At 39.4% G+C, this 26,269-nt stretch overlaps 2 protein-coding genes across 5 annotated transcripts; one reads left to right on the top strand and one right to left on the bottom strand.

Moving 5' to 3' along the window:
* On the top strand, positions 1–2,389 carry LOC115746732 (20 kDa chaperonin, chloroplastic-like). Of its 2 annotated transcripts, none has more exons than XM_048278383.1 (6): positions 1–166; positions 283–431; positions 1,112–1,291; positions 1,426–1,581; positions 1,841–1,918; positions 2,080–2,389. In XM_048278383.1, the coding sequence occupies exons 1-6, from the start codon at positions 1–3 to the stop codon at positions 2,251–2,253; spliced, it is 903 nt and encodes a 300-aa protein (XP_048134340.1). In that variant the 3' UTR covers positions 2,254–2,389. The 2 variants fall into 2 exon arrangements, with proteins under 2 accessions (XP_048134340.1, XP_048134339.1); XM_048278382.1 differs by having other exon boundaries at positions 283–461.
* A 997-nt stretch (positions 2,390–3,386) lies between these two features.
* On the bottom strand, positions 3,387–12,231 carry LOC115746728 (auxin response factor 19-like). 3 transcript variants are annotated; one of them, XM_048277179.1, is made up of 13 exons: positions 11,320–12,231; positions 10,383–10,495; positions 10,197–10,292; positions 9,873–9,929; positions 9,620–9,766; positions 9,447–9,531; positions 8,774–8,864; positions 8,523–8,687; positions 8,237–8,432; positions 7,679–7,817; positions 5,383–7,247; positions 4,134–4,324; positions 3,387–4,052 (listed from the first exon to the last, which is right to left on the bottom strand). In XM_048277179.1, the coding sequence occupies exons 1-13, from the start codon at positions 11,360–11,362 to the stop codon at positions 3,872–3,874; spliced, it is 3,369 nt and encodes a 1,122-aa protein (XP_048133136.1). In that variant the 5' UTR covers positions 11,363–12,231; the 3' UTR covers positions 3,387–3,871. The 3 variants fall into 3 exon arrangements, with proteins under 3 accessions (XP_048133136.1, XP_048133135.1, XP_030538477.1); XM_048277178.1 differs by having other exon boundaries at positions 9,620–9,775; positions 11,320–12,230; XM_030682617.2 differs by having other exon boundaries at positions 5,383–7,244; positions 9,620–9,775; positions 11,320–12,229.
* Positions 12,232–26,269: the final 14,038 nt, after the last annotated feature.

Below are 26,269 nucleotides of genomic sequence, written 5' to 3'. Positions count from 1 at the left end.
ATGTCTCTATTGTGTCATCTTTATAATAAAAACCCTCTCATCGCCAAAACACCAACCCCAGTCCACACTAGGGTTATTATCTTGAAGCTTCCATCGTCTCCTGCTCAGAACAATTCCCCACATCTTCTTATCTTCAGAGGGCCTCGCCAATCCTCATTCTTACAAGGTACTTGAATCACAAAGTTGCAATCTTTTTCCTCCCTCTTGCTAGTTTTGATCAGCTCTCTTTGATTAATCTTGAAAAGCGACTGACTTGCTGTGGATTCTTGGGATTGGGCAGAGAAATGGCGAGTGGTCAGCTCACGGTGCCCACATTCTCGGCTAGATTGGTTCCGTCTTTTGAAGGGCTCAAGCCTTCCGCGGTGAAGTTTGCTTCCGTGGGTCCTTTCAAAGCAGTGTCTTTGACGCAGAGCTCCTTCAGAGGGCTCGTTGTGAGAGCTGCCACCGTTGTTGCTCCTAAGGTGGTTTCTTGTTTTTGTGTCTCCCTGTTCGTTTGTTCTGTTGCTTGTTGTTTGAATGGCCTTTTATCTTGCTGATGATGAGGTTAATAGTTATCGCTTGAAGTAGAGGATTGTGTTGTTAGTTGAGGTGGCTTATTGGTCGTCTGATATGATTACTTCAAATTACTACGATCCCCAGTACTTTTGGTCTCTAAGAATCCTCGAGTTTTGGGTTTCATCTGGGTAGGAGCATATATTGACGGGTTATTAAGAGTGGCACTTTCATGACTGCCCCATGTAGGTATTTACAGAGTTTTGACCGTTGAATTGGCTGTGAAGCTAGTCGTGCTAGTTGCTGATGATGATGCTAACAAGTGGAGGAATTTCTTGTTTTGAGCATCTATTTGTAAACTCGAAGACATGTTGGGCACTGCGGAGAGTATCACTTGCTGTTACTGTTACTGTTTAGCTTGGCTTGAGAGAAGTTAACATAATAACTTAATGGGTAGAAAAAGTAGTGGCAAGTCCAGGTTACTGGTTCTTGGATTATGGTGTCAGGGGTGTTGTATAATTCAATGCTGCTTCTATGGAGTGGGTTGCTGCGTTATTCTCTCAACTTTGATTGCATGCATTTAACTGTTCTTGACTGACCCCATGCTGTGATAATTTAGTACACTTCTCTGAAGCCCCTGGGTGACAGAGTGCTGGTCAAGATCAAGACTGCTGAGGAGAAGACCCAGGGTGGTATACTGCTTCCCACAACAGCTCAAACAAAGCCCCAAGGAGGAGAAGTGGTTGCGGTTGGAGAGGGTAGGACAATTGGAAAGTCGCACATTGATATCAGTGTGAAGGTACTTGTGTGATCCAAATATCAAGCCAATAGCCTTGTACTGTTCTTAATTAGTTGAACTTTAACATGATGATAAGAAAGATAACGAGAATATGTGGCAAGACTATCTAAGCCGAGTCTGGATTTGTTATGCAGACTGGCAGCCAGGTTGTCTATTCCAAGTATGCAGGGACCGAGTTGGAATTCAATGGTTCAAATCATCTTATTTTGAAGGAGGACGACATTCTCGGTATCTTGGAGACTGATGATGTAAAGGACCTGAAGCCCCTGAATGAGAGAGTCCTAATTAAGGTCTGTTACATGACCAGGTGCAGATGCTCAGTTGCAATTACGGTTTAAAATTTCTAAATCGATCGCCACATATCATCAATTCTTTCTGGTATAGTGTTATTGCTATTGGCATCTATTATGGTTGGTTTACGGGGAAAAGAGAAATCTTTTGAGTGCTTGTGAGATGCACTTAATTGGTGTTTATTGACAAAGCATGTACTTTTGTCCCCTTTTAGAGATAAAATGACAGTCTTTTATAATGTCTTGTCATTTCATGAAGGTTGCTGAGGCCGAGCTAAAGACTGCTGGAGGCCTTCTATTGACTGAAGCTAGCAAGGAAAAACCTTCTATTGGAACGGTATGTCCCATAAGTTCCTTTAGCAGCACATAATTTTGCCCACGCCTGCATCCGCGCATTGCAGTGTATGATGCTGATGACCTATTTACCAATAGCTATTTCAATGCTTTTGTGTCGGTTATTGTTTGCTAATATAACACGTGCCGCTTACGGTTGGACAGGTGATCGCAGTGGGACCTGGTCCTCTTGACGAAGAAGGGAACAGGAAACCACTGTCAGTCTCTGAAGGAAACACAGTGATGTACTCCAAGTACGCAGGCAATGACTTCAAGGGTAGCGATGGGTTGGAGTACATTGTCTTGAGGGCATCTGATGTAATGGCAGTGCTCTCCTAGTTCTTCTCTCTTCAGGTCTAGTGTCTGATTGTGCCATAAATGTAACGAGAACTTTTGCTGCAAATTGGGATCGGATTTAATCTTTCATTTCAACCAAAGTGAAATAGAATGTGGAGATGCAAGTGCAGCATTCCAATTCCTGCAGGAATCAACTTGTCTCATTTATTATTATTATTTTTTTGGCAGAGAGAATTGAGTTATTACAGGAATGTCTTGGGCAGATGAATGCCCTGTGCGATAAATTTGTGACTTTTGCTTCTAGACCATATCTGGCAAACCTTGAACAGCTACCTATTCAAATTAGGGCTGAAGCAAACTGGCAAGCCTTGAGTAGTTTATTCTTTTGCAGTTAGTTGAGAGGAGCTCGAGTTGGATCGAAGTCCGATACATTGTTGCTATGGTGAAATAGAAACGGTAGACCTATCAAGAGGGGTAAAAAATTCGGATGTACTTAATGATATGGGATAGTACTCTAGAACTGAATAATGACTTCGCAAAGCTATGCGAGGTTTTCCATGGTTCAGCCTCTGCTGGGGAGTTTGCTCAAAGGAAGTCTGTTGGTGAGTTGCAAAGGGTCGGAACAGCAAGGAGAAGCTTCCTTCTGCTGCGGTGGAAGTATTTCGCCCTTCTTCCTGCGAACCGCCACCAGCTTTCCTGGTGGTCTGAGTAGGAGGTTGCAACTGTTTCAAACTAGTCCTAACAGCAAATTCTTTTCCCCAGAGGTGGTCCGATTAGTTCAATGAATACTATGGCTGGAAGCTATCCAGAACAGAGGAGGCTCTTCTGTTGGATTGTTATGGTATGTCGAAAGGGAGAATCACTTGGGAGATCGGCTTTGTGAGACAAGTCGAAGATTTTTAACTCGAACCTCTTGTGAGCTTTTCTGATTTGCTATATAACCCACTTAATGTCCATTGACAATGCCACATCACTTAATATACCAATATCGTAAATTTGTCCTAACAAACCCAATATCGCTCATTTGGTTCGCCAAGTAAAGTGCATACTAGAACCCTTCCATATGACTTAAAAAGAAGGAATGATCACAGTTTGGTGATTCCAGATCGATCCTACATTGGGACCACAGAGAGCTTGACCAGGATTGAACGTCGACTTCCAAGTCCAAGTCGAGATTGGGCCAAATTGACTTGTTTTAGCTGGCAAGAGGGTGCCACCTGCAGTTGCCCATATGATTCTGTTAAGATCACCATACAATTTACAGAGGGAAACTACAGTCAGCTTTCCACATGTATATATATACTTCCACTCCTCTTTTTTCCCCATGTGTCAAAGAACAACTTCTTGCCACTTCTATTGCCTGAATCTTCATATCTACTTCTACAATCCACCAAAAAAAAAAAAAAGTCGCAAAAAAGACAGCCACTCTGGGTTAGCTATAAGATCGATTTCACACCGATATATGATGTGAGTCAATGAAGCGATCACCGAATATTATGGCTTCTCATCCGCTTGAAACTGAGGACAGCTCCCTTGATCCTGAATGTTACCACGTGAATCTCTTTGGTCACGGATCTAGGCGAGCAGTCAATCTCCCTCTGCTGACCCGCAGGCAAAAACCATTGGCACTATCTAATAATCACTATTTCAGTTGCAAATCTTATCGGTTAAATGAGGCGGCCGAGTTATCATCGTAGTGACCTCTCCATGCGTTTCCGCTGTCGGTTCCACTAGACGCTTGGTTCTGGATGGGTACATGACCCAAGTCCCCATCCAAGCTCATTTGCTGTACTTCAACAGATGACAGAATCTTTACGCTCTGAACACAAGTTACGAATTCCCTGCAAGACAGGAAATTTTAACAGTTTAGAAAACACAAAGCACTTCGATGCAAAACTGGAAATTTTAAGGATATCACTTACTCCCAAGGATCATCACCAACAAGCAGTATGTCATTCTCATGATCCATGTAGACTAGCTTCCAGTCTGTCCGATGTGGGTCTTCTAACTGTCCTTCAATTCCAAACATGCGAGCCAAGTCCCGCCTAAGCTCGTCATAACCTCTATAACGAGTTATGTCGATGGATCTCCCAACGGAACCACGCTTTTGAACCTTCAAGAATTTGGACCACGTTTAGTACAAAGAGAGGTGATGCAGAAAGAAAGCATGACTTGCAAAATACCTCTTGTAACGAGGGACAAGGAGGAAAAATAATTTAAACTGGCTTGACAGAGGAAAGCTAGGAACTCTCTTCAATAAATAATTAAAGGATAGAGCATCCCATAACACTCATGATACTATTTTAGCTCCTACAGGCAGAGACTACTTCTGAAAGATATAGGGAATTTAATGTTACAACAAAATTATGCAGTTCTGGTCTTCCATAAAGCAATAATAGGTATCTACCAGAACTGGCGTGACAGGCTGTAATAAAAAAAACGTAAAAGGAAAAATAGAACAGGAAACGATTGATATCAAGTGGACTTGACTTCTATCCCTATGGCTAATGCACTTTTCAACAGCTACAGATAATAAATAAGAGATCAAGACTCGTTAGGTAATAAGATATACAGATACATCTCAGTTAAGAGTTTGAAATTTAAAGCTTGGTGGGTAGGGTCGTCTAATGAGGAGGGGCATTCTTCACAAGGTCAGGAACCCTCCGTACATAAGCTAGATATATGCACTATTTATGCAAGTGGTTTCAAATGTTTGTGCAGTACTAGGCCTTACCACTAAATCACAGGCAAATGATTGCGTTGCTGAGATGATAGGGTTCTAATGGAATAATTTATGGCAGTGGAATATTTATATTAACACACATAAGACCTGGGTATCCCTACCACATTCTTCCTTTTTTTTCGGGTGAGAAGGGGGGTTTGTTTTACGGTGAACTAGTTTTTCAGCCATTTGCATAGTGAGGAAAGCATGTTAGCACACCAGATTAGACTATTAGGAGGTGCCCCTATATATGCATAAAGATAGATGTAGGATTTAATCTTGTTGGTGCAACATGTAATTTCAATGCAACATCAAGATGTCCAGGTGGATATGATGCCAAATATATATTCCCCTCAGAAGGATTGACTAACTTGCCTTCTCCTTGTATGTGCGGGTGCTCTAATAAAAAGTTATTTCCGCCAAAAGTAAAGAATGTACATGGTACAGACCTTGGTATATGTCCTCATACGTTGAGTCTGATTTGACCACATTCCACCATTCAAAACCCCAGCGTCATTGATTGCAACATCGTTTGAACAGCCAGCCTTGAAAGGCATGCTTGGCACCCCAAACGACTGTGAACTGATTGCAGCAGTGGATAATTCGGTCTCGATATCTCTTGGAGTACCACCATAAGTTGAAAGCAAGTTCTGAAGATCCTTCTGAGAATCAAAACCCCTCGAAAGCAATGTATCAGGTGCCAAATTGTCGATATTAGCAGCAAAAGGCGAGGTGTTCCGAGGTTGTGATTGAACATCACTGTCCAAACAAAATGTCGGAAGCGAATAATTATGCTGAACTGTGGTAGCATCTAGGCAATATGATGTGGCTGATGATGACACTTCTAGAGGATCAGTAACAGAAGCCTTATATTTCAGTTGATCATGCCCCTTTGAGCTTGGCAATTCATGCTTGATGCAGGCATCGGGCTTCATGTGACGTTCTTGAATTAGATGGTTCATGGGTTCTACTAAAGACGAATCCCCAACTAATACAGGTTGCGCTGCTTGAGTTTTGCTGAGAAAGTTAGATGAGGGGATGTGGCAGTTATTAGTAGAAGGAGAGGTCGAGCATGAAGGAGCATCTCCATCTGTGAGCCCAGAGAAAGCCCTAACGGCAGTAAGTGGCTTCTGCTGTCCATGGAGGTGGTTGGGAGTTGATTGTTGGGGTGGCAAGAGAGCTGGAGTGGGAAGGCTGTTGCAGACGAGCTGTTGTTGAGACAAAGGCATCTGACTCTGTGGAGCAACTTGCTGTTGCTGTTGCTGTTGTTGCTGCTGTTGCAATTGAGGCTGCAAAAGCGGGACCGCAGGATTGGGTAGTTGTTGCTGTTGCTGATGCTGCTGCTGCTGCTGCTGCTGCAATTTCTGCAGTAGTTGCAGTTGAATCTGCTGCTCTGATAGATTCTGCTGCAATACCTGTGGAAGCTGTGGCTGCGGTTGTGGCTGTGCCCTTTGTGTCCAGCTCTGTTGCAGAAGTGAGGAAGGTTGCATCTGCACAGGCTGCTGCTGATGCCTCTGTAAGAGGCTAGGCTGCTGCTGCTCCATCTGTGGCTGAAATTTTGAATCTTGTGATACAGATGTTGGATGCACAGGAACTTTATTGATACCGGGTATGCTTGACTGGGACGGTGCATTTTGAGTGGTCAGCAGTTGCTGCTGCTGCTGTAGTTGAGAGTATAAAGCTGATTGCTGCACGACCTGGCTGGGGAACTGATTAGATGTGACTGCCCCACCATTTCCAAGAGGCGTTTGCGGTACTTGTTGCAGTTGTGATGTATGTTGTGATGGCTGATGAGGTGATTGCTGTTGAAACTGTTGTGGCTGCAGAGGCTGCTGTTGAGGTGGTTGTGATTGCGGCAGCTGTTGGGGTGTCTGCTGCTGTGATGGCTGCAATTGCGGCTGTGGTTGGCGCTGCAGCTGCTGCTGCTGCTGCTGTTGCTGGTGGCTCAGAGGATTCTGCAACAGTTGCTGAAGCTGGTGCTGTTGAGACCAAGCCATAGACGGTTGCAGCAATTGACTGACTTGGTTATGCGGATTTGTTTTATTAAACTGGAGACCTTGGGTGGGGGCTTGGAAACTTAGCAATTTGGAGGGGTCATCGATGCCAAGGTTATTGTGTAGACCAGTGGAAGAAAGCATCGGAGGTAGAAGTCCGGATTGAGTGGCTTGAAGTGGATTATTCTGCTGCATACTCATCCACTGCATCAAACTCAAGCCAGGGAAGATTGAGCTAGGCGTGTCCTTGATGCCAAACTCATCTCCGAGCCAAGGCATGGCCCTCTTGAAAGCGTTTTCTACATCAGACTCATCATCTGCCGAAACACGTCAGCGATCAGAAGGGAGACCAGTAGAGGCAATCAAATGGAAAATCTTCCATGCTAGGGAAAAGTAGTAAGTACGTCATTTGGTACTTAATTTCACCCAACGCTGATATGGTAGTTAAGTTATAACGTATGGACTAGTTTATTGGTTCTGAAAAAATTGGAAGGTCCATTTTCCAACATAATTGCAAGAGGCCCTACTGCTCAATCTTTTTCAGTCACAAGAAGCTAATGAACCTAAACAAAGCTGACAGGATACAAGCTTTCATTCTTATTAGATTCACAATAATGACTGCAGATTCTAAGGCTACATTTATCAGTAGCGGCGAGCATATGATAAAGTAGTAATATCTGGGTTGTTTAAAGCTCGTTTAGATAAATTATTTAGCTATAGTCAAAATAGAATGTAAGTGCTGTGAATTTACCTGGCATACCAGGCTGCCTAGGAAACTTGGGCCGAAAAAAAGGAGGCGGACATATGTAAAAAGGAGTTACAACAGGCTCTATTTCCCACATTGAAACTCGGCTTGGTCGTTCACCGGCTGTCGACTCATCCCACCCCACCTACAGAATAACAAATTAGGAGATGTCAAATTGCCCGAAAAATAAGCCATGACAAGACCAGCAGCTGCATCAAGATGTTAAAGAGTCAAAATAAGAGACACAAACAAAATCCAAAGTCAATCTCGCCTTAAGTATCTAGAGTCACCTGATGAAGAATTTGTTACATAAATCTGATGGGAAGATAAACTCAAGCAAACTATATATGATCTCTCTTAAACTTCACAGCTCTCACTACTTGAACTCACCCATTAAATATAACCAACTGGCAACAAGTCGATGCGCCAGGGAAAGGCATTCCAATATCTAATCGAACAAAGATGATGCCCCCGACCTTGAACTAAAATAATAGTAGCCTAAGGATTCAAAAGCTAAGATGTTACATAACCTGGCTAAAAGCACCTTCAAAAAACAAATGTTACCTGGAGATTGCGCCACTGGGAGTTTTTCCATCTCACAGGATCCAATTCGCTAATTCCCGTGATTGTACCCATGTATCTACGGACTCCTGACTCCTCGGTCTCAAACATCATTCTGAATCTCATGCCAAGAGAAACTTGAGTATAAAATGCTTTATTGTACTTAGCCAAGGGGATCACGAATTCAGAAGGACTTGCCCTATTGAAAATGAGATAAAGTATTAATCGTTAGATGCTGTCATAGGCATAACATCTCTCAACCATATTTCAGAACTAGGTGTTGTACCACCTTGGATTGTAAAATATAGTGAATGGACTGTTGTTCGCTGCAGCATGAGCTGCAGCTGCAAGAATTCCAATATGCATGCTATCGCTAGATATGACAGATGAGGAGAGAGCGGGCTGCTGCCTATTAGCTCGCCTTATCCCCAATAGAAGCTGTGACTTTTCATCCCTTCAAAACCAACAAGATGCTTTTGGCTCAGAAACCAAACTATAGTAATTCGTCTTGAATGTATTTTCCCAGCATCTCAGACATACCTAATGAAGAGAACAGAATCACCAGCAAAGAGCCTCTTTGTGCTGACAAAGACACTCCAACCAGTAGTGAGCAAGTGCCTTTTTGGCTGACCTGCAGGTAACGAAGCACACAATTTAGTCTATATGTCGACAGTTGACATATTCCCTTTCACAGTGTATACACCAAAACTCAAATTTAATCGCCATGATTGGTTCACAGCTTCACGATAAATGCACATTTTTTGTACCCTTAAATTTCATTCAGTTATAGCAGCGTAGATCCAACTACCAAGAAGCTGAATCAAATTTCAAAGTTTAGACATAGAAGACTGGAACAAACTGCTAAAGTGCAAAGGATTCCTATTTCAGTATCATAAATCACAAATCACACATTTAGGTTGACCTGCTGGTCCTCGTTGTTGTCATAAAAACAAGCTACAACTTGATGATATATATTGTTGAGAAACTTAGTAATATATTAAATATATCTAAAAGGAAATATCTCTGGGAAAAGGACAAATACACAAAAAGAAGAATTTTTGCGTGTCTTAAGATGAAATTCATTGCGCACAAATACAAAACAGTAGTAGGGAAATTGGAAGTCAACTCGACCTATCTTCATGGTCAAACTGTAAACAGAAGACATGAAGAGAAGATCAAAGAAATTGTGGACTCAGCTAAATGGGAGGAGTACCTCGGTAAATATGTCTGAATGTCCATGGATTATCATGCAAATCTCTAGCCGTTAGCTCCTGGCAAGGTGGCTGCATAGAAAAATCCTGGAAAGAGAGCAAAAGAATCTGAAGTAAGCACCTAACCTTTCACTAGTGCACAGACTGCATTTCCAAATAAAAGCACCATACGCACTAGCGGTGGGAAGATCTTCTCAGCAGCTCGACGAGGAACAGAAAATCCACCGTGAGTACTTGTGTCGCTAGCAGTAAGTGTCTTGCAGAAAAACTCTGTAGGCTGCCTGCTTTGCTTGAGGCCCATATCAGATGCCAGTAATGCCTCCTGGTCATACTGTAGTTGAAATTAGTCTATAAGCACATTATAAAGCAAGGCCAAATAAATGCCCTCAAGCATTGCAGTCCGTGCTCTACTATAATAGCTGACCTACTTTGCTTACGGGTTGGAGGGTCATTTGCGCATAGACTTCATCTGTTTCAGGATCAGCCTGTTTCAAAGCAGTACAAAGGATGAAGATTATCACCTATTTTCATTGAAGGAACATCGATTCACAAATATGAATCCAGTTTAAATGGCCATAAACCAACAGAGGGATCCACTCGCACGAGGACTGAAGACACGCAATAAAAAAGTGGCTAAGTTCAGGCACACAAGGGTCCAAAAAATGACACGATCATGCCTATCTACAGCATCAATCTGTCATAGTATTATGGTGCTAATGATTTGCTCCAGATAGCAAGAGAGAATCCCATACATGCAATGTCACATTGTGAAGCATGCAGATCAACTTTGAGGGCAGATTAGGGTAGCTGGGTACACAAGTAGTCTCCTTCTGCATTGATGCTGCAACCTGAAATATTAAACATCCAATAAACACCATAGCTTTGACATCATCAAGAAATTGAACCACCAGTCAATCCTCAGAGAAGAAACTGCATACTTGCTCACTGTGGCCTTGGGGAAAGTAGACCACAAGACTCCCAACTGGAGGCAAAGACACCAAAGGCCCCGCACAAGCATGCCATAACTCTGAATTTATACTCTTCTTTTCACCTATTTCGAAAGAAAGCCAAATTTCTTACAAAGATTTAGATAGGTTTTTGAAGAAAAGAAAGGGGCGTATGCTGTAAGTGACACTATAAAGAGTTGTCTGGAAATTGCAGCGATTGATGAGACAGAAAGAAAATAAACACAAATGCAGCAACTCCACCACGATCATTTGGCCATATAGTACTAGAACAGAAGTCAGCAGGTGCCACTTTTCATTAGGTTTAGTCTGATAGAATCTTCTGAAACTATAGCCCAAGAAACTTGATTAATTCTACTAAAAATAAAGCATCTTATATCACGAGAATGTTGCGCACACATACATAAGGAAGCACACAATCTTTAGCAAATGAATATGAAGAATAATTTGTCGTATTTTCTAGGCAGCAAGTAAATGAAGTAGAATACAATTAACATCTGAGACCAAGGAATCTTCTTTTATCCTCAGATCCTGCTGCTCAATGGTAGAAACTTTGAGAATCATCGTCCGCCAACCTCACTCCAACTTCTTTCACCCCATGCCCTTAGGCGGGGAAGAGAGGCTGGATTCCAAGGACTTCACTTAAGATTCAATGCATTTTTGCCCTGAACAACAACTTTGATTTTTCCCTCAACAACCATGAGTCTCAAAGAAAATGGAACTGCTTATCTTTTCCAATTTGCAATCTATGCATCTAAAAGTTGCTTCTCCATATGCAGCTTAAACACTTGTAGGAAGCAACATTCTTCAGATAAAAACAACATTTTAGTACCAATACCACAACATTAAGAGCAAGCTAGTAACACTCAAATCAAACAAGAAAAGAAAAGGAAAAGAAGATTATACCCACCTTCACCACCACCAGCTAAAAATCCATTTGAAGGAACCTTCATACTTAATACCACCAATTAACTCCGCCAAACTTCTATTCTAAAGCTTCTTTCAAGTTGGCTTCCACAACAGACCTTAGAGAACTTCACTATAGAAAGAACTCCGTCTCCGACCCATTTTCACAGAGCAACTGCCGCAATTAATTTCTTTGACATAAAACCGCGACATCATCGTCACACAGGAACCCAACCAATCAGAACCCACCCTCTGTTTCTGCCCAGCAAGTGCTTTCAGCTCAAAGACTTCACCGGAAACTTTCAAACTCCCCTTTCCAACTTCAGAGGGACCCTGTGACCCTAAAAGATTTGCTAAAGATCGCCACTTTGCCCACCAAAACCCAATTGTTTTGCGCCTGTAAAGTTCCAATCATGAACAGAACAGATGATTCAGCTAAATCTTTAGTCAAGAAGAGATTCTGGGTAGACACTAATCCGAATTCTAGATCCTCGGAGGAAAGGGGGGAAAATCAAGAACCGGTGGGCAGTAGCAAATGACAGGGGGCCAAAACAAAAAATGGAGAAGGAGAAAGAGAGAGAGAGAGAGAGAGAGAGAGAGAGAGAGAGAGAGACAAAAAGGGAGATTTTGGGATTTGAGACAGAGAGCAACACAGAGGGAGAGAGAGAGAGGTGCGGCCGGGATCAAGGTGGAGAGAAAACTGACTTGTCGCCGAGAAATCAGAGACCAAGAAGAAAAGCAAAGAGAGAAAAGGCAAGCAAGAGCAGAGCAAAAGACAGCCCTTTTTTTTTAAAAATGTCCATTATGTTTTCGTGCTATTCTAACAGGCCGACATGAAATAGACTGAGCTGAGCAAGGCAAAGGTTAAAGAAACCATAATCTTTTCCCCTTACCTTTTTCTTGAAATTCTTGATATACGAGTGGGCTAACATTACAATAATCGCAGCGAGCCGGGAAGTTTATCCGCAGAGCGCGTGGCTATATGCTTCCTGTGGGACATTACCCTCTGCCCCAATCCAATCCCATGGACATCTTTTCCTCAAGATTCCACCTAAGTTTACACGCCTCTCTTGATGCTCTGTTTCTCTGGCTATTCATACTGATGACCATGAACACACTCTCTCTCTCTCTCTCTCTCTCTCTCTCTCGAACTTAAGCATATACATTGTGCTGTTTCAGGCAAGTTTTTTAGTGGAGCAATGGTGCATGGGGCATCCTTGAGAAGATATTCCTTTGTGAAATGTTCATGCATCTCATGGTTTGCCCTTAAAAATCTTTTTTCTCCGTTTGTTTCGTGAAAAATTCATACTTAAAAGAATTTTTTTCTGAATATGGACTCTTATATCTCTTACAAAAATGAATGAACAGAAAGCGTTTTCATCATATACGAACACGTTTGGACAAAAATTGTTGATGATAATGAAGATATTTTCATTGATTAATTGGTTTTAAGCAATACAACCGACTATTTTTAGGAAAATATTTTTCAAATCATCCATTTTTTAGGGAAAAAAAGAGAGCATATTCTCGCATATGGTGTCAGATCAAGATCGGGATCGAAAACCCTGATAATAGTCCATTTTCTTGATTCGATTTCATAATGTACTTAACTCGAAAGCTCACGCTCTAATCAAAATTCTTATAATATTTACTAATCCAAGCCCTATTCACTTTTCTTGGATATCTGTTTGATTTTTTCTCCTTGATGGGCAAATTTTTTTATCCAAGGTTGGACCCACCCACCAAAAAAATTGGAAAATAAAACATAAAGATTAAGCACGGTCTAATGATTCCCTTCTTTTAAAAGCAAAATTTCTCCCCCACGTTATTACTTATCCAATTCACTAAATAAAGAAAGTCCACTCTCTCTTGAAAGAGTCTCAAGCTTTAATCATGCTTTAATATGTAATGAAGGGTTTTAACTAAAGATCAAGCAGAGGGGTCAGTCGCATGATTATTAGCTCCATAAAGTTATCTTTTAATGAGAATAATCCACGCTTACCTTTTTTCACGTGGAGGGCTATTGCTTCTAGTGAATAATTACTATTTACCCACATTTGAAAAAAAAAAAAATCAACCAATGGTCAAAGGTCATCTTTCTGACTTTTACTCTGCCTCTTTGCAGAATGCAAGAATCAAACTCCGCAACTCTGATACTAGCATCCCTACCCCCCAATTCATTTACCAAAAGGACATCATGCCTATTGGCACCACGGGCTGATCAAAGAGGTGGAATTTATAAAGTTAAGGCAAAAAAAAAAAAAAAATCCTGAAATTTCTTTTGAGGTAATAATTTTAGAAACTATAAGAAGATGGGGTAAAATCACTTTACTTTCAAATCAAATGAAAAAGCAAAACAAATAACTGCTACATTAGGATTTAGCACAAAACTAGGTCATGGTGTCGTTTTTAAGGTCATTAATATTAATATACCGAATCACTAACATTGGCTTGAAATATCAAAATAATAAATGATGCGACCAGCATGAGGCATTTGCATTCGTAATTTGAAAATATGTCAATAGTAACGAGTACAATAAGACAGCTCGCTACTGGCCACTCGAACGTTAGTTAAAACATGATTTTAGTTTAGTTTAGGATTCAAAAAGATTTGTTTAAAAGCAAGATTAAAAATTTTCGTGGCGTGGGAATGGGATTATGTCATTGATGTCGACACTCCTGTGCCAATCCCTCGTACGAACAAGGCCAGCTGCTAAAAAGAAGGTCATACAAAGCAAACATTTTTTTTTATGAATTTAGTGGGAAAATTAACAATATTTATTGCTGAAAATAATAAATTAAGGGGAGATTATTTTTTAAATGGTCATTAGGGTGGCCAACTAGCCGCAAAAGCAGGAGATCTTCACATGTCACAAGCATTGTTCTTCGGTTCCGGACATCATTATACCCCAATTAAAGTGTTGGCTTTCATTGTTTATCAACATGCGAAGGGAAAAAAAAAAATCATTGCCGAGATACTCATCAAAAGAAATTAATTTTTTATTTTAGGGAATTAGGTATGGTTTGACAATTAATGTGTCCCATCTAAGATAAGGACGATTCGGGGTATCAATTTGCTTTACCCTTTTCCGGATTCTCAAATTTCGGGTCGATAATTATCATCATCTTTTTTCGCCGTTCAACTAAACCCCCACAACGAGGAACACTAATTAAAAGAAAAGTGAATCAGGCAAACCATAATTTAATCATGTAGTTAATGAGCTCGGATCGGCCTCGCCGAGGCAAGGGCGAACGCTAGCGAGGCCGGCCGTCGCCTGGGCAAGGTTAGCCTCGCTAGATTTGGCGAGGCTGTCGTCTAGGCAATGGTTGGCCTCGCCAAATATGAAGAGGTCGACCCTCGCCCATGCCAGGGTAGTTTTGCTGGCCACCAAAAGTAAGATGGAGAAAAGACAGAAAAAAAAAAAGAGAAAGGAAAAAAATAGACATATATATATTAATGTAATTAAGTAATTATTGACCCTTGTCTTTGAAGTCACAGGCGAGGGCGAATGTTGGAGAGGCCAACCATTACCTGGGCGAGGTCAGCTATCGGCATCATTAAAAGGTTTAAGATTAGTTTTATGATTTTTTTCAATACTTTTCCCTCTATCTTTCTTATCGACATGGGCTTTTTATTATTTTATCTTCACTTGGCTAATCTTCAGTGTAATTATGAAGATGGAAGATAAAAGAGGCCAATTGCCGTACCTTTTCTTGTCCAAATGTCAAAAAAGTGAAACGAAATGGAGCCAAACAATATTATAATATAACAAACATACGACGTTGACATCTATAGCAGAAATTCCATTTTTTTTTTTTTTTTGGATAATCCGCATGCATTCGATTTGCCACAAAGAAATACAAGTACCACCATGTTTTTCATAATCATCTGGAAACATAATTACCAACTCATTGTCGATTAATTGTATTCTAATTTAAATTAGTAATAGCACTTTGACTCGTACATGATCAACATACTAATGATCCTTTTTCGTGGATGTAGTCTATTTTATAATTCGAAGCACGGAGGCCGCTTCTGAACACAGAGGTAAACAAAATAACGAGACAAAACTTAAGTTGCTAGACCAAATCAATATCTATTATTCACCTCGCTAACATAATCCTCGTAGAAGATTGGGACACAAGTGGAGACTACGAGGCTCAAATGAATCTCGAAATCATGTCCTATTGGAGAAATTACAATTACGCAACACTTGCGATTTCGACCCAACCTAAGATAAAACATGCATCGAAAAGAATTGTCCTATACATGATAAATAAGGGCATGCCCTGACTCCTACACCACAATACCATATCTTCCCTTATACGGACTACATCAACTTTATAATTCAGGTACTGAATTAAGCTCCGATTTTTTTTTTAACGATAAATGAATGATCTGAAAAATATTTTCGTAAAAAAGTTTGAATTTGTACAACTTAAAATCAATAACCAACACAATGTTTTTATTGTTCACAAACATGTTTAGATATATATTGTTATCAGTAATGAAAATATTTTTCGGTGAACTATTTATTTCAAGCAATACAAACAATTATTTTAGAAAAATAAATTTTAAATAAGTTATTTTTCGTAAAATAAACGGAACTTTAAAATATCTATATAAAAATATATGGGTACAAATATATTATATGAAGGCGGCCAATATATATAAAAGCTTGTGTGTACGTGAGAAATCCTAGAATGCATGTGAGAGACCACAGCTTTTGTCGGGCCAACCACCTCCAACTCCGACCACAATGTGGGGTTTCCATTCGCTGACACTTCGCGTTTCTTCCTCCTCCTCCTCACCTTCTTGTTTATTTTCTGCTTGGAAAAAGGAAAAAAGAAAAAGTTGTCACCTCCTTTTTTTATTTTTTATTTTTTTTGGTCAAGTGGCTATAAATTAATGTTGATTCCAACCACTGTCGTTTTTGATCTTCTGTATGTTCTGTTCTGAGCCTTCTGACCTTTCTTACGGTACGGAATACGGACCCCCTCTCCTCTTCCTTTCTCCCCCACTAGCAAAAAGCACACACGTGGCGAACGATGAACCGTGTTCGAGGATATTAATGAGAAGGGTTAGTATGAGGCCCGTGTGGTCGCACAATTTCTTAAATAGAAATTCGATCGGTTATGTAATTTTATTTATTTTTACTTCTGAAGTAATCAGAAGTTATTTTTGAGCAACTTTCAAAAGTAAAAAAAAGTTACTTTTCTCCGAAAGTTAAAATCAAAAAGAGACAATCAACCTTTGGTGACTATCGTCCACCGTTGCTGGTGATCGTTGTCCGCTTCCGCTAGTCTCCTCCTACTGTTAAATAAAAAATATCTATTTTCAAAAAAAATAAAAATATGAAAAATAATAAATTTATAATAATTTTTTACTAAATTTTGTATTGCGTGAAAGTATTTTAGCAATATCACTTTTTTTTTAACGAATTATAAGAAATAAATGCTCCATGATTTATTTAAATGGTATTCCGCAAAGACAAAATCATGGCAAAGTAGATCGAGCAATTGACCCAAGTTGGTTAAATGACATCCCATAAATATTTTAAAGAGGACCGAGCAATTTCAAAAAGACACGATTATGCAATTGTTGTCGCCATCTTTAAATTTCTCAAGTCATCTATCTTGTTTCTCAAACTCTTGAAAGTAAGGAAATTTAATGTTGAGAAGGCAAAATTGAATGGATTTTTCTATTTGTCAATATTCTTCACACCCTTCAAAGCACTACAGAGGGTTTGTGAATGTCATTTTCAGACGCACTTATTTGGAATTTCTCCTTAGGTTCTCAACAAGTACCAGACCAAACTATTGAAAAGTATTATTGCTTGTCATAAACCAACTTGTTGTTAGAAGGTGATTTCTAAAACATAAATGTTGCCATACGCGCGCCCATAGTTTTTTATTTTATTTTATGACTTATAAGAAATGAATTTGAATTCTTAAAGAACGGGGAAGTTTTACCGTAATTCTAGGATTTATGAGGAAAATTACAGGGATACCATGATTAGAATTATCATTTTGACCCTTTTGAATTCCCATTTATCGTTATCAGTCCCTTCCCATGAGCTGTGCGATATGGATTTGGATCGGACGATTTTTAGCAGGAGAGCACGAATATGGATCTCAAAGGCGAGGATATCTATTTCAGATAAGTAGGGAATTTGTGAGGTAATCTCTCGAAAATAGTGAATTCTAATTAGTAACGACATCCAATGTATTATTTATTTATTGTTTATATCGAGATAAAATAGGGTGTTTGGACTAACAAAATATGAGATAATTACCCAAAAAATTCTAAACTTACTTTACGGAAATCAATTCAGTGCTAAAAATTTTGACGATTTGTCGGTCAAGTCTAAATTTATTATTTGGATATTTGACCGGAAGGACGAAATCGTCGAAATGTTCAAAACTGAATTGACACATTTGAAATATTTGGGACTAAATTAATAAATCGTCAAAAGATTTAGGATTAAATCATTACAATTGAGAAATTTATGATCGAATTGGCTTCCGTACAATATATTATGATTATTTGAATAATTTTCAAAAAAGAAAAAGAAAAAGAAAAAGAAAAAGCTGTGTGAACTGAAAATAGCTTTTTGTGGAAAAGTAGGTGGAGGGGATTTCTACTTCTCCACGAGAAACAGGCAACCCCCGTGCGTACGCTGACACTTAGTGCGGAGAAGGAGAAGATGGTGTGAAATATCATTCGACTTTTGACCCCCGCGTCCTATATTTTAATGCGGTACCAAAAAACAAAAAGGAGGAATTGGCTTTTTGACCCGCGTTTTAGGTTTGATAGGACTTGAATTTTGCGAGAACGACACCAACACGCGAGGGTGAAAACTTAGGGACTGGCGCGGAATCGAACAGCAAATTTTCTTGGCATCGATAGATTTCTGTGTTGAATTGGAGGGCCAACTGAACATTTTGAGTTCGTGCCGGCGTTTGTGTTACTTTCGAATGATACCCACTTCCATGAGCGTGTCGAACCGCCGAGTCTTTCCTGGGTAAAATTTGATGTTTAGAATTCTAAAACGTGAAGCGCGCGAGCTCGATTTGCGTGGAAAAAACCACGGAAGTTGCGGGAAAATCACATAGAAAAAGTCATGAGCATATTGTACGCATGTCAATTCAATTTTAAACTTTTCCATTTGACAAATTGAATCTTAAATAATTAGACGATTTGCCAATGTAGTCTTGTTAGAATAATTAAATATTAAATCACGCCTTCACATAATAACTTAAACTTTTAGAACAGTTGGCGGTGATCCTCAAAATCTCACATGGTACTGGAGCCCCGATTATTAACAAGTCCGGACCCAATAATCACACAGGAGAAATACGGGTTGTTTCGACTCTGACCCAAGACTCGATGTGTGAGGGAGAGATTGTTGGGCTATCCCACATCTATTGTAGAAGGGGCTGATGGTCGGTTTGTAAGTATAAGGAAAGTCTCATTCTTTGAGCTAGCTTTTGAGATTAGTGGTCCTCAAAATCTCACAAGGCTTTCCATCCAACTGTGGCCAGCAATTGGTGATGTGACGATAGGAGGCTACGTTTCTTCTGCCACAAAACTGGTGCTTTTAATTCATGGGGTTTTTTTTCGACCAAAAAAAAAAAAATTTCATGGGGTTTTGTTGTAATTAAGCGCCTCCTTCTTTCACCACCATGAAGGGGAGGGTTTGAGCTAGATCTCTCCCTCCCCTCCCCCTTTTTCTTAAATTGTTCTCATTCTCTATTTCCTTTCTTGTTTCCCTCCCGTTTTAGAAGCTTTTCTTTTCCGATTTAGTCTGGATCTGGAAGCTTCTTTCTTTCATTTTGAGGAGATTTCTATCTCGATCTAGTCTAAATTTGGAGTTTTTCACGGATATTTTCAAGGTTTTGCTTTCCTTGAATTTGATTGGTGAACAAATTTAGTTTTGAATAAGATCAGAGGAGCTTCGTGAAGGTTTCGCTCTTAAAGGCTCTATGCTTGTTCAACCTTTTTACCTTGCTTAGTGACGGTGTTGGGGACGCCAAACATAGGCGTGTACCGCTAAAAAGCAAAGCTGTAGCAACAAATATAGTTCTTGGTGTGTGCTCATTAATAAAGACGGATTTAGTAATTGACCGCCAATTTTGATATAAAGAAGTCATAGTTATGCTCTTTGAGTGTTGACCTATAACATTATCCCGATGATTTCTCTTGTTATGAGCTTGTTTTGTTTTAAAGTTGTCTGTGATTTGTCTTTAAAAAAAAAAAATTCACGGGGTTTTGTTTCTTCCATTGTGTTCTCTTCTTCAAATTCAAGATGGGTATTTTAAGGAAAATCTTAACGGGGCTAGATCCGGCGAGGTCAACCTTGCTGGCCCTTGCCTATGGTCTTCGCTGAGGCTTGATGACCGGTAGAGGAAGAAGGGAAAAAGAATGAAAAGAAAGAGAGAAATGAAAAGAAAAGAAAAATTCAAAAAGTATTGAGGAAATTGAAAAAATTATCCACGTCAACATTGAGGCATGTAACGTAAGGTATTCGACGTCCACGTTAGCAATTTCCAGCTAATATTGGCATATCCTCAAAAGGTTTAGGACTAAATTGGTTAAATTCAAAAGTCTAGGATTGAACCAACATCCATAAAAATAGGTTTAGAATATTTTTGGTAAGTATCCTCGAAATTTGCTATGGATGCTACCACGTTTTACTAAAATATGTTGAGTTATTTAAAAAGGATAATTAATAGCAATTCATCTTTCTACGATTGATCATGTCGAGCACAATTAATATGATCTTGAACTCGTACGTGTCTGATATTTTGTTCGTAGATTTATTAAATAGTGTTAAACCCTAATTTCTCTCTCTCACAATTCAAAAAGTTGGAAGCATATGAAATTTAACTAATCATTCTTAATTCTTCGAGTTGAAATGGACGGCCATTTCTTCTTATTCTTTCTCAAATTCGATAAATATTGGTTGCTTGTGTATTTCACTATTCAATAGTAAAATTCAAAAGTCAGTAAAATCTCCCTAAGCAAAGCTCCACCTTGTCAACTCTTTCAGCTTATGATAGGGTAATGGAGGGGTGAGTACCGATCCAAGGTAGACTCTGAAATTAGACCGTATCGACCCTACTATGGAAGCATACCGTACCAACCCTACCCGATCAATTTTGGAACCGGCTATTACTGGTCATATTCCCGATTTTGGGGTAGAATTGGATCGGATAATTGAACCGAGAAACCCTAATTCTTTTCCTTTAGCTTTACCTTACATCTTGTATTCGTGTTGTTGCCGCCTCTACCTCTGATTTCTCTCTCTCTCACTCTTTGCTCTGCTTTGCCCAAGTCTTCACATTTCCTAGATACGAATTGACCATTCAAAGCTCATGACCCTCCTATAGATCGGTTGCTTGATCGTACAAGAAGAATCGAAGACGCTTGTAACTCCATTTCCTCGATTCAGTAGATATAGAGGTTTTCCATAGGCATTTGCTTTGTGTAACTGAAGAATCAATGTGTTGAACAACATTCTCAAGGAATAGAAGAAATAAAACCCAAAAAAAAAAAGAATTGGCTGGTTCCTGGATAAACCCTAGACTCGAATTGACAGTTTCAGGGCATTCATGATAGATTTTAGGTTTTAAAAAATGAGAATTGATCTCAACATCCATCTTGAAATTGCTCACCTCCAATGTTATGATATGCATATCTCATTCGATACCAAATGAATCGCAATTTTGTATATGATGTTACAACCCACTCTCGAGGATTAGAGTTATTGAGTTTGCTCAAAATACTCAACAAAATTAATATGTGGTGGTGGCTCTTTGGCATGCGCATTTGTTCAATCATGGAGGATAAGAATAAAACGTTCTATCCCAAATGAAAGTCGACAAGACACAACCAAATCCCTAGACATAAATCTCACGCTATATATCTTGCGTAGCAAGATCAGCATATGTGATTATGGCTTGTCATATCTTGGTGTGGGATCATCGAATCGTTGCTGAGATATATTGCTGAAATCTGCTGATTCAATAGCAAAAAGAACGAGACCCGAAGGATTACATACATGGGAAAATTTGGTGGTCGATCACTACTTATGATTCGACCCAAATAATAGTAATAATCTCTGCTCATGACGCGAGCTACAAGTCCTCCTCCATCCGACGCAAGGTCGGGGTGCTACAATCAAGGGTTTAGAAGTCGTGTCGGCATGTAGTAATAGTTATTCTAATTTGTTCAGATATATATTAGGAGAAAATCCCAAATAAGAGCCAAAAATGCTCTCATTTTCTCAAATAATGGTCCGAAATAGATCTTGTTTTAAATAAGGCCTAAAACACTATCATTTTTTCAAATAAATGCTTAAAGTGGACATTTTTTCAAATAAGAGCCTGAAGTGACTAAAAACTTGACATCACATGCCGATCAAGGGCATTTTCATCATTTATTTATTTATTATTTCTTCTATTTTTTTCTTTTCTTTTCATGGTGGCCGATCTTAGGCGATAGTCGCCCATCTGTGGAGCCTCGAGAGGGCCGGGTGAGGCCTCCCTCAAAAGTCACGGGCGAGGGCCGGACTCGCTAACCACGATCAAGGCCAACCCTCTCTTAGGACTCGATTTTCCGCTAACTCCATTTAATATGACTAATGAAAAATGCTCACGTGATTTTTTTTAATATTTGATATATCCTATGTGGCACCAAGGTTAACTAAAACACCGAAACGATGTCGTTTTGATCCGAATCCTATTCTCTATACAAAATCTTAATTAAATTAGGTTAAAAAATAAATAAAAAATCCATGGAAAAGACAATTTCAGAAAAGAAAAAGAAAGCTAAAACTAAGAAAAACACAAAAAAGAAAAAGAAAAAACCCAGGCAAGAGAACTGGGCCCTCCGCCAGTGCGGCGTTGGTGAGGCCGATGGGAGAGTTGTATTTTTTTAATTTTTTTATTTTTAATTTAATTAACTAAAAATTATGTCAAAATTGTCTTTGGACAAAAATGCCATTGACCGATCGAAATATATAGCTTGTTGGCGAGTTCGGGTCTTTATTTGAAATAATCATGATCACTTTAATATTTTATTTAAGAAAATGAGGGTATTTCGGGCCCTTATTTGAAATTTTCCTTATGTATTAGCATAAAATAGCATGATCATGATCCTACAAGCCAACTAATCAACTATAACAAAACATATTAATTTTTCTCAACAGGGATCAAGCATATTGTGACGTGTTTGTATTCGATATTTTCCTCTATATGATTCGTTTTTTAACCTTATATCCTGTCTGGTCGTGCAAATAGATCGTGTTAGAATATATCATGGGGCTCATTTTTTTTTTCTCAGGAACCCACATGGGGTTCGAAGATTCCATAACAAAAACGGTGGAGAGATTAAACAAAGAAGAGACAAGCGAAGAATAAACAATAAACACCATCTAGGATGTTTTTTCAAACTAATGTGCCTTTTTGTTTGGCTAATCATGGGATTATTCCTTCCGCTAAACAAAAAATTAAATTCTGTGATGAAGTTTAGGGAGCTGTTCTGATGAAAATGTTGAGTAAAGAATCAGATGTTAGAATATGTAAAGACAATGACATGACATCAATATCTCTCCTTTTGACGATTCAGCCACCATTGAGCACGAGGCCCGGTCCCCATCCCTCGCAGATTTTAGCATCCATGTGGGGTTCAAGAGACCTGGTCTTATCGAGGAACGAGAGATGGAGGAGAGATCAGTACAGCTCCGAGTGCAAGTATAAAACAAAATTGTTAGAATATGCGATCCAAAAGTTTAAGTAAGCGATGCGAGATAGGTGTTAAATTTGACCAAATCGGGGGGCTAAACCTAGGTCCGATACCGTGTTAAAATTTCCAATCCAAAAACCTAATCATTCAAGTAAGGTAAGACTAAGTGATACGAACCCCGTAAATATGTGATGTGGGATACTTTAACACGTATATTATTATTTTTTGTACCAAGTATTATTACTTTCCCGATTTATGTTGATGTTATTTACATTTGTTTTGAGCAATCGTGTCGTAAAGGGGTTTTTGCTCGTTTGGTTCACCGAAAAGTATCGAGTCGAAAGTCAATACGCATGGCCAATGTGAGCGAAAGTTACGCCATCATAAGATTATTTATGTATACTGTCCTCGTCCGTTTAACAGTTTAAACTTTTCCAATAACGAGGTTGTACGGTGGTTTTAATAATTTGTACCATTTCTTTTAAAAATCCCAAAAAGAAAAAAGACGAAACGACAAAGAAGCTTTAATGGCGGAGAATGTATATCTTTATCAGTTTCTGTATCCTTCCTCTGGCTAATTAATGAAGACAGGAGAGCAAATGGTGGTTGCATCTATAGATATACAGTGGGTGCTCTACAACAACTACTACTACTACTATTATTATTATTATTGTTATTTATGTTGTATCTTGTATATATCTTTTGGCCAACGGAGAAAAGAGGAGGAAGGAAGTCTTTTGGGGTTCCCACATGGACAACACAAAGCAAAAAGCTGATGTTGATAATGAAGCCACTCAAAGTCTCAAGTCTCCATCCAGGTGATTCAACACAATATTTTGCCCTAAAGGAAGATCTGAAAAGCCCTCTTTACAAATATTATACAGATTTACACCTTATCTTTGATTTGCTACTTGTTTTTTGCCCCCCATTTGTGGGTCCCCAACTTTTTTTTTTTTGGGGTTTTCTGGCAAAAGCAATTCAATTTTTTTTTTTGCACCATTTCAGAAGGTGGGGTTCAATCAATCAAACTCCTCTTTGCTCTTCTCTTCCTAGTTGAGGATATAAAGATAAAAAGAGATTTTCGGGTGGTGGGTGAATATTCTGCATGTTCTTCTTCATCCTTTTTCATTGCTTTCCTCCTATCTTTCCCCTTGATGACTCGTGAATGCCATCATTAGGATTCCTTTTGCTCCTTCACATGGACCTCCTCTCTCTCTCTCTCTCTTAATGATCAACTAAATGTCCAATAGTGTAGCCCCTTCTAAGTAATTCAACTCTTATCGCTTTGGAGGAATCAATCGAGATTAACAGGCTTGTTTTGAGAATAAAGCCAAAAGCTCACCATTATTTAAGTGGAACCAAAAAGAGGTGGACCCTAGAAGCTCGCCTTAGCCCTAGATATTATTAGTTTGAGTGCCAACATTGTCAATCTCATCTTACTCACCAAAGAGAGAAATCGCAGGCTCTCATGTTGTAAACATTATACAGAGAGGTCACCGATCGGGTACGGTAAAAAGATGTGAGAATTATTGCAACCGCAAGCTAAACATAGCGTCGACCACAATCTATCGCAAGCGTCCGATCGGCCGAACGATGCGATCGATGTCTGTCTAAATAGATTGATCTTCTTTTCGGTTCATCGCAACCTTGGCCGAGGCAAATCTTCGTGTTCCGTGTCCTTGCGAATGGAAAACGAACCGATATGGTTACGAATCATTGCAAGTCTCCCCTGTTACCCGACGCGCGAAACATGTTCACCTCTTATGCATGATAACAGGTTGAATCATATATGTTTTTTGCTTCTTTTTTTTATGGAACAGGTACCCTTTTCAAGTCTCACATCGGTCACAAATTTGCCAAACAGCACAGGCATGATCTTAATACCTGAGCGATAGATCTTTCTATTTATTAAACAGGAGGAATTATTCTCCTGAGCGTTGAATGAAAGCACTGTAGAAGATGCAGGGAAACAATGAGTGCAAACTCATTCACAAAGATCCGGAAAGAGGGAACAGAGAAGCGAGATTCACGGCACTGGTGAGCGCCGGAGGGAACCTGCGTCTTACACCGTGTCCCATGTTCTTTTTCCTCCTCCTCGTAAAATAATTGAGGAGCTGCAAATAACGATTGCCTCTGTCCCCCCTAGGGCATTTCTAACCCTAGAAAAAGTCATAAAATAATAGCACAAATTGAAAATGAAGTAAAAATGAAACAAACCCATTTTTAAATTCTTAATGCGGAGAGCTTTGTGCATATTATTTTATGTGTATGACGCCAACGGCTCACGAATTATCGATAATTTGGTCTTTTCTTTGAAGCTTCTCTCCTACAGTTGCATATGTTTGCATGCTATTATTGGCCTTCACGTGGGGCTGTGGTCGTAAACATTGGGTCCTTTGTTTTTTTTTTTTTTTTGCATTATGGAACGACCATTCTTGTTGAAGATGTTGCGGAAAGAGATGATGGAAAGGAAAGAGCGTGTGAATTAGCCCTTTTGGGATTTTTTTTGTAGAGATGTCCAAAGGAAGTCCCTGGGAATTTCAACTTTGATGAAGAGTCTGGAGAAAGGATCTTGTTTATGTGATGGGCATGATTGATAACATCGACGGAACGTGGATGATTATCAATTTCGATCATAGACATATTATACAGATATCAATTCAATTTAAACCTTTTCAATTTTATCGATGTAGTCATAAACTTTTGCCCGAAATGTCACTAATGTGGTCAATTCGACCAAATCGCCTCTGGAAATTGCTTACGTGACATCCGGTCATCGCCGGCTATCCTACGTGGTATGTTGATGTGGACAATTTTCGGATTGTCACGTCATTGATCCCAACGATACTAGGCCGGAAGGATCGCATGGGAATTTTGCGCATATGTTTAAGACTATATTGGCAAAATTGAAAAGTTTAGGACTGTATTAACATTCGTACAATATATTTAGAACTGAATGAGTAATTTTCCATGGAGGAACGTGAGCGTTAAGTGTTAATCCTAGTACTCTACGAGCACTTGCCATACTAATTAGAGCTTCTCAATCGATCCATTCCTGTCGTGCAATTATTCATTTTCACATAGGTTAAGTACATAAAAGTATTCCAATGACTATTATAGTTGCTTTTTCCTCTGCATTCCTATGCATGTATCTCCATTCAGTGGCTTGCAAGCTATACGATGATATTAATTGCAAGTGCGTGCC

This window comes from Rhodamnia argentea, chromosome 4, assembly GCF_020921035.1.
Source record: "Rhodamnia argentea isolate NSW1041297 chromosome 4, ASM2092103v1, whole genome shotgun sequence".
Classification (NCBI taxonomy): Eukaryota; Viridiplantae; Streptophyta; class Magnoliopsida; order Myrtales; family Myrtaceae; genus Rhodamnia; species Rhodamnia argentea.
The sequence above is the reverse complement of the archived record's forward strand: the minus strand, read 5'-3'. Positions and strand labels throughout refer to the sequence as shown.

Bases quoted from the DNA above. Each gene is read 5' to 3' on its own strand.
- LOC115746732 (XM_048278382.1), top strand. From the start codon at position 1: ATGTCTCTATTGTGTCATCTTTATAATAAAAACCCTCTCATCGCCAAA. The intron at 1,582-1,840 runs GTCTGTTACATG...CATTTCATGAAG, and splicing joins ATGAGAGAGTCCTAATTAAG to GTTGCTGAGGCCGAGCTAAA. The intron at 1,919-2,079 runs GTATGTCCCATA...ACGGTTGGACAG, and splicing joins AAAAACCTTCTATTGGAACG to GTGATCGCAGTGGGACCTGG.
- LOC115746728 (XM_048277178.1), bottom strand. From the start codon at position 11,362: ATGAAGGTTCCTTCAAATGGATTTTTAGCTGGTGGTGGTGAAG. The intron at 9,532-9,619 runs GTGCGTATGGTG...CTCTCTTTCCAG, and splicing joins AGAAGATCTTCCCACCGCTA to GATTTTTCTATGCAGCCACC. The intron at 8,688-8,773 runs GTATGTCTGAGA...TTGGTTTTGAAG, and splicing joins GATTCTGTTCTCTTCATTAG to GGATGAAAAGTCACAGCTTC.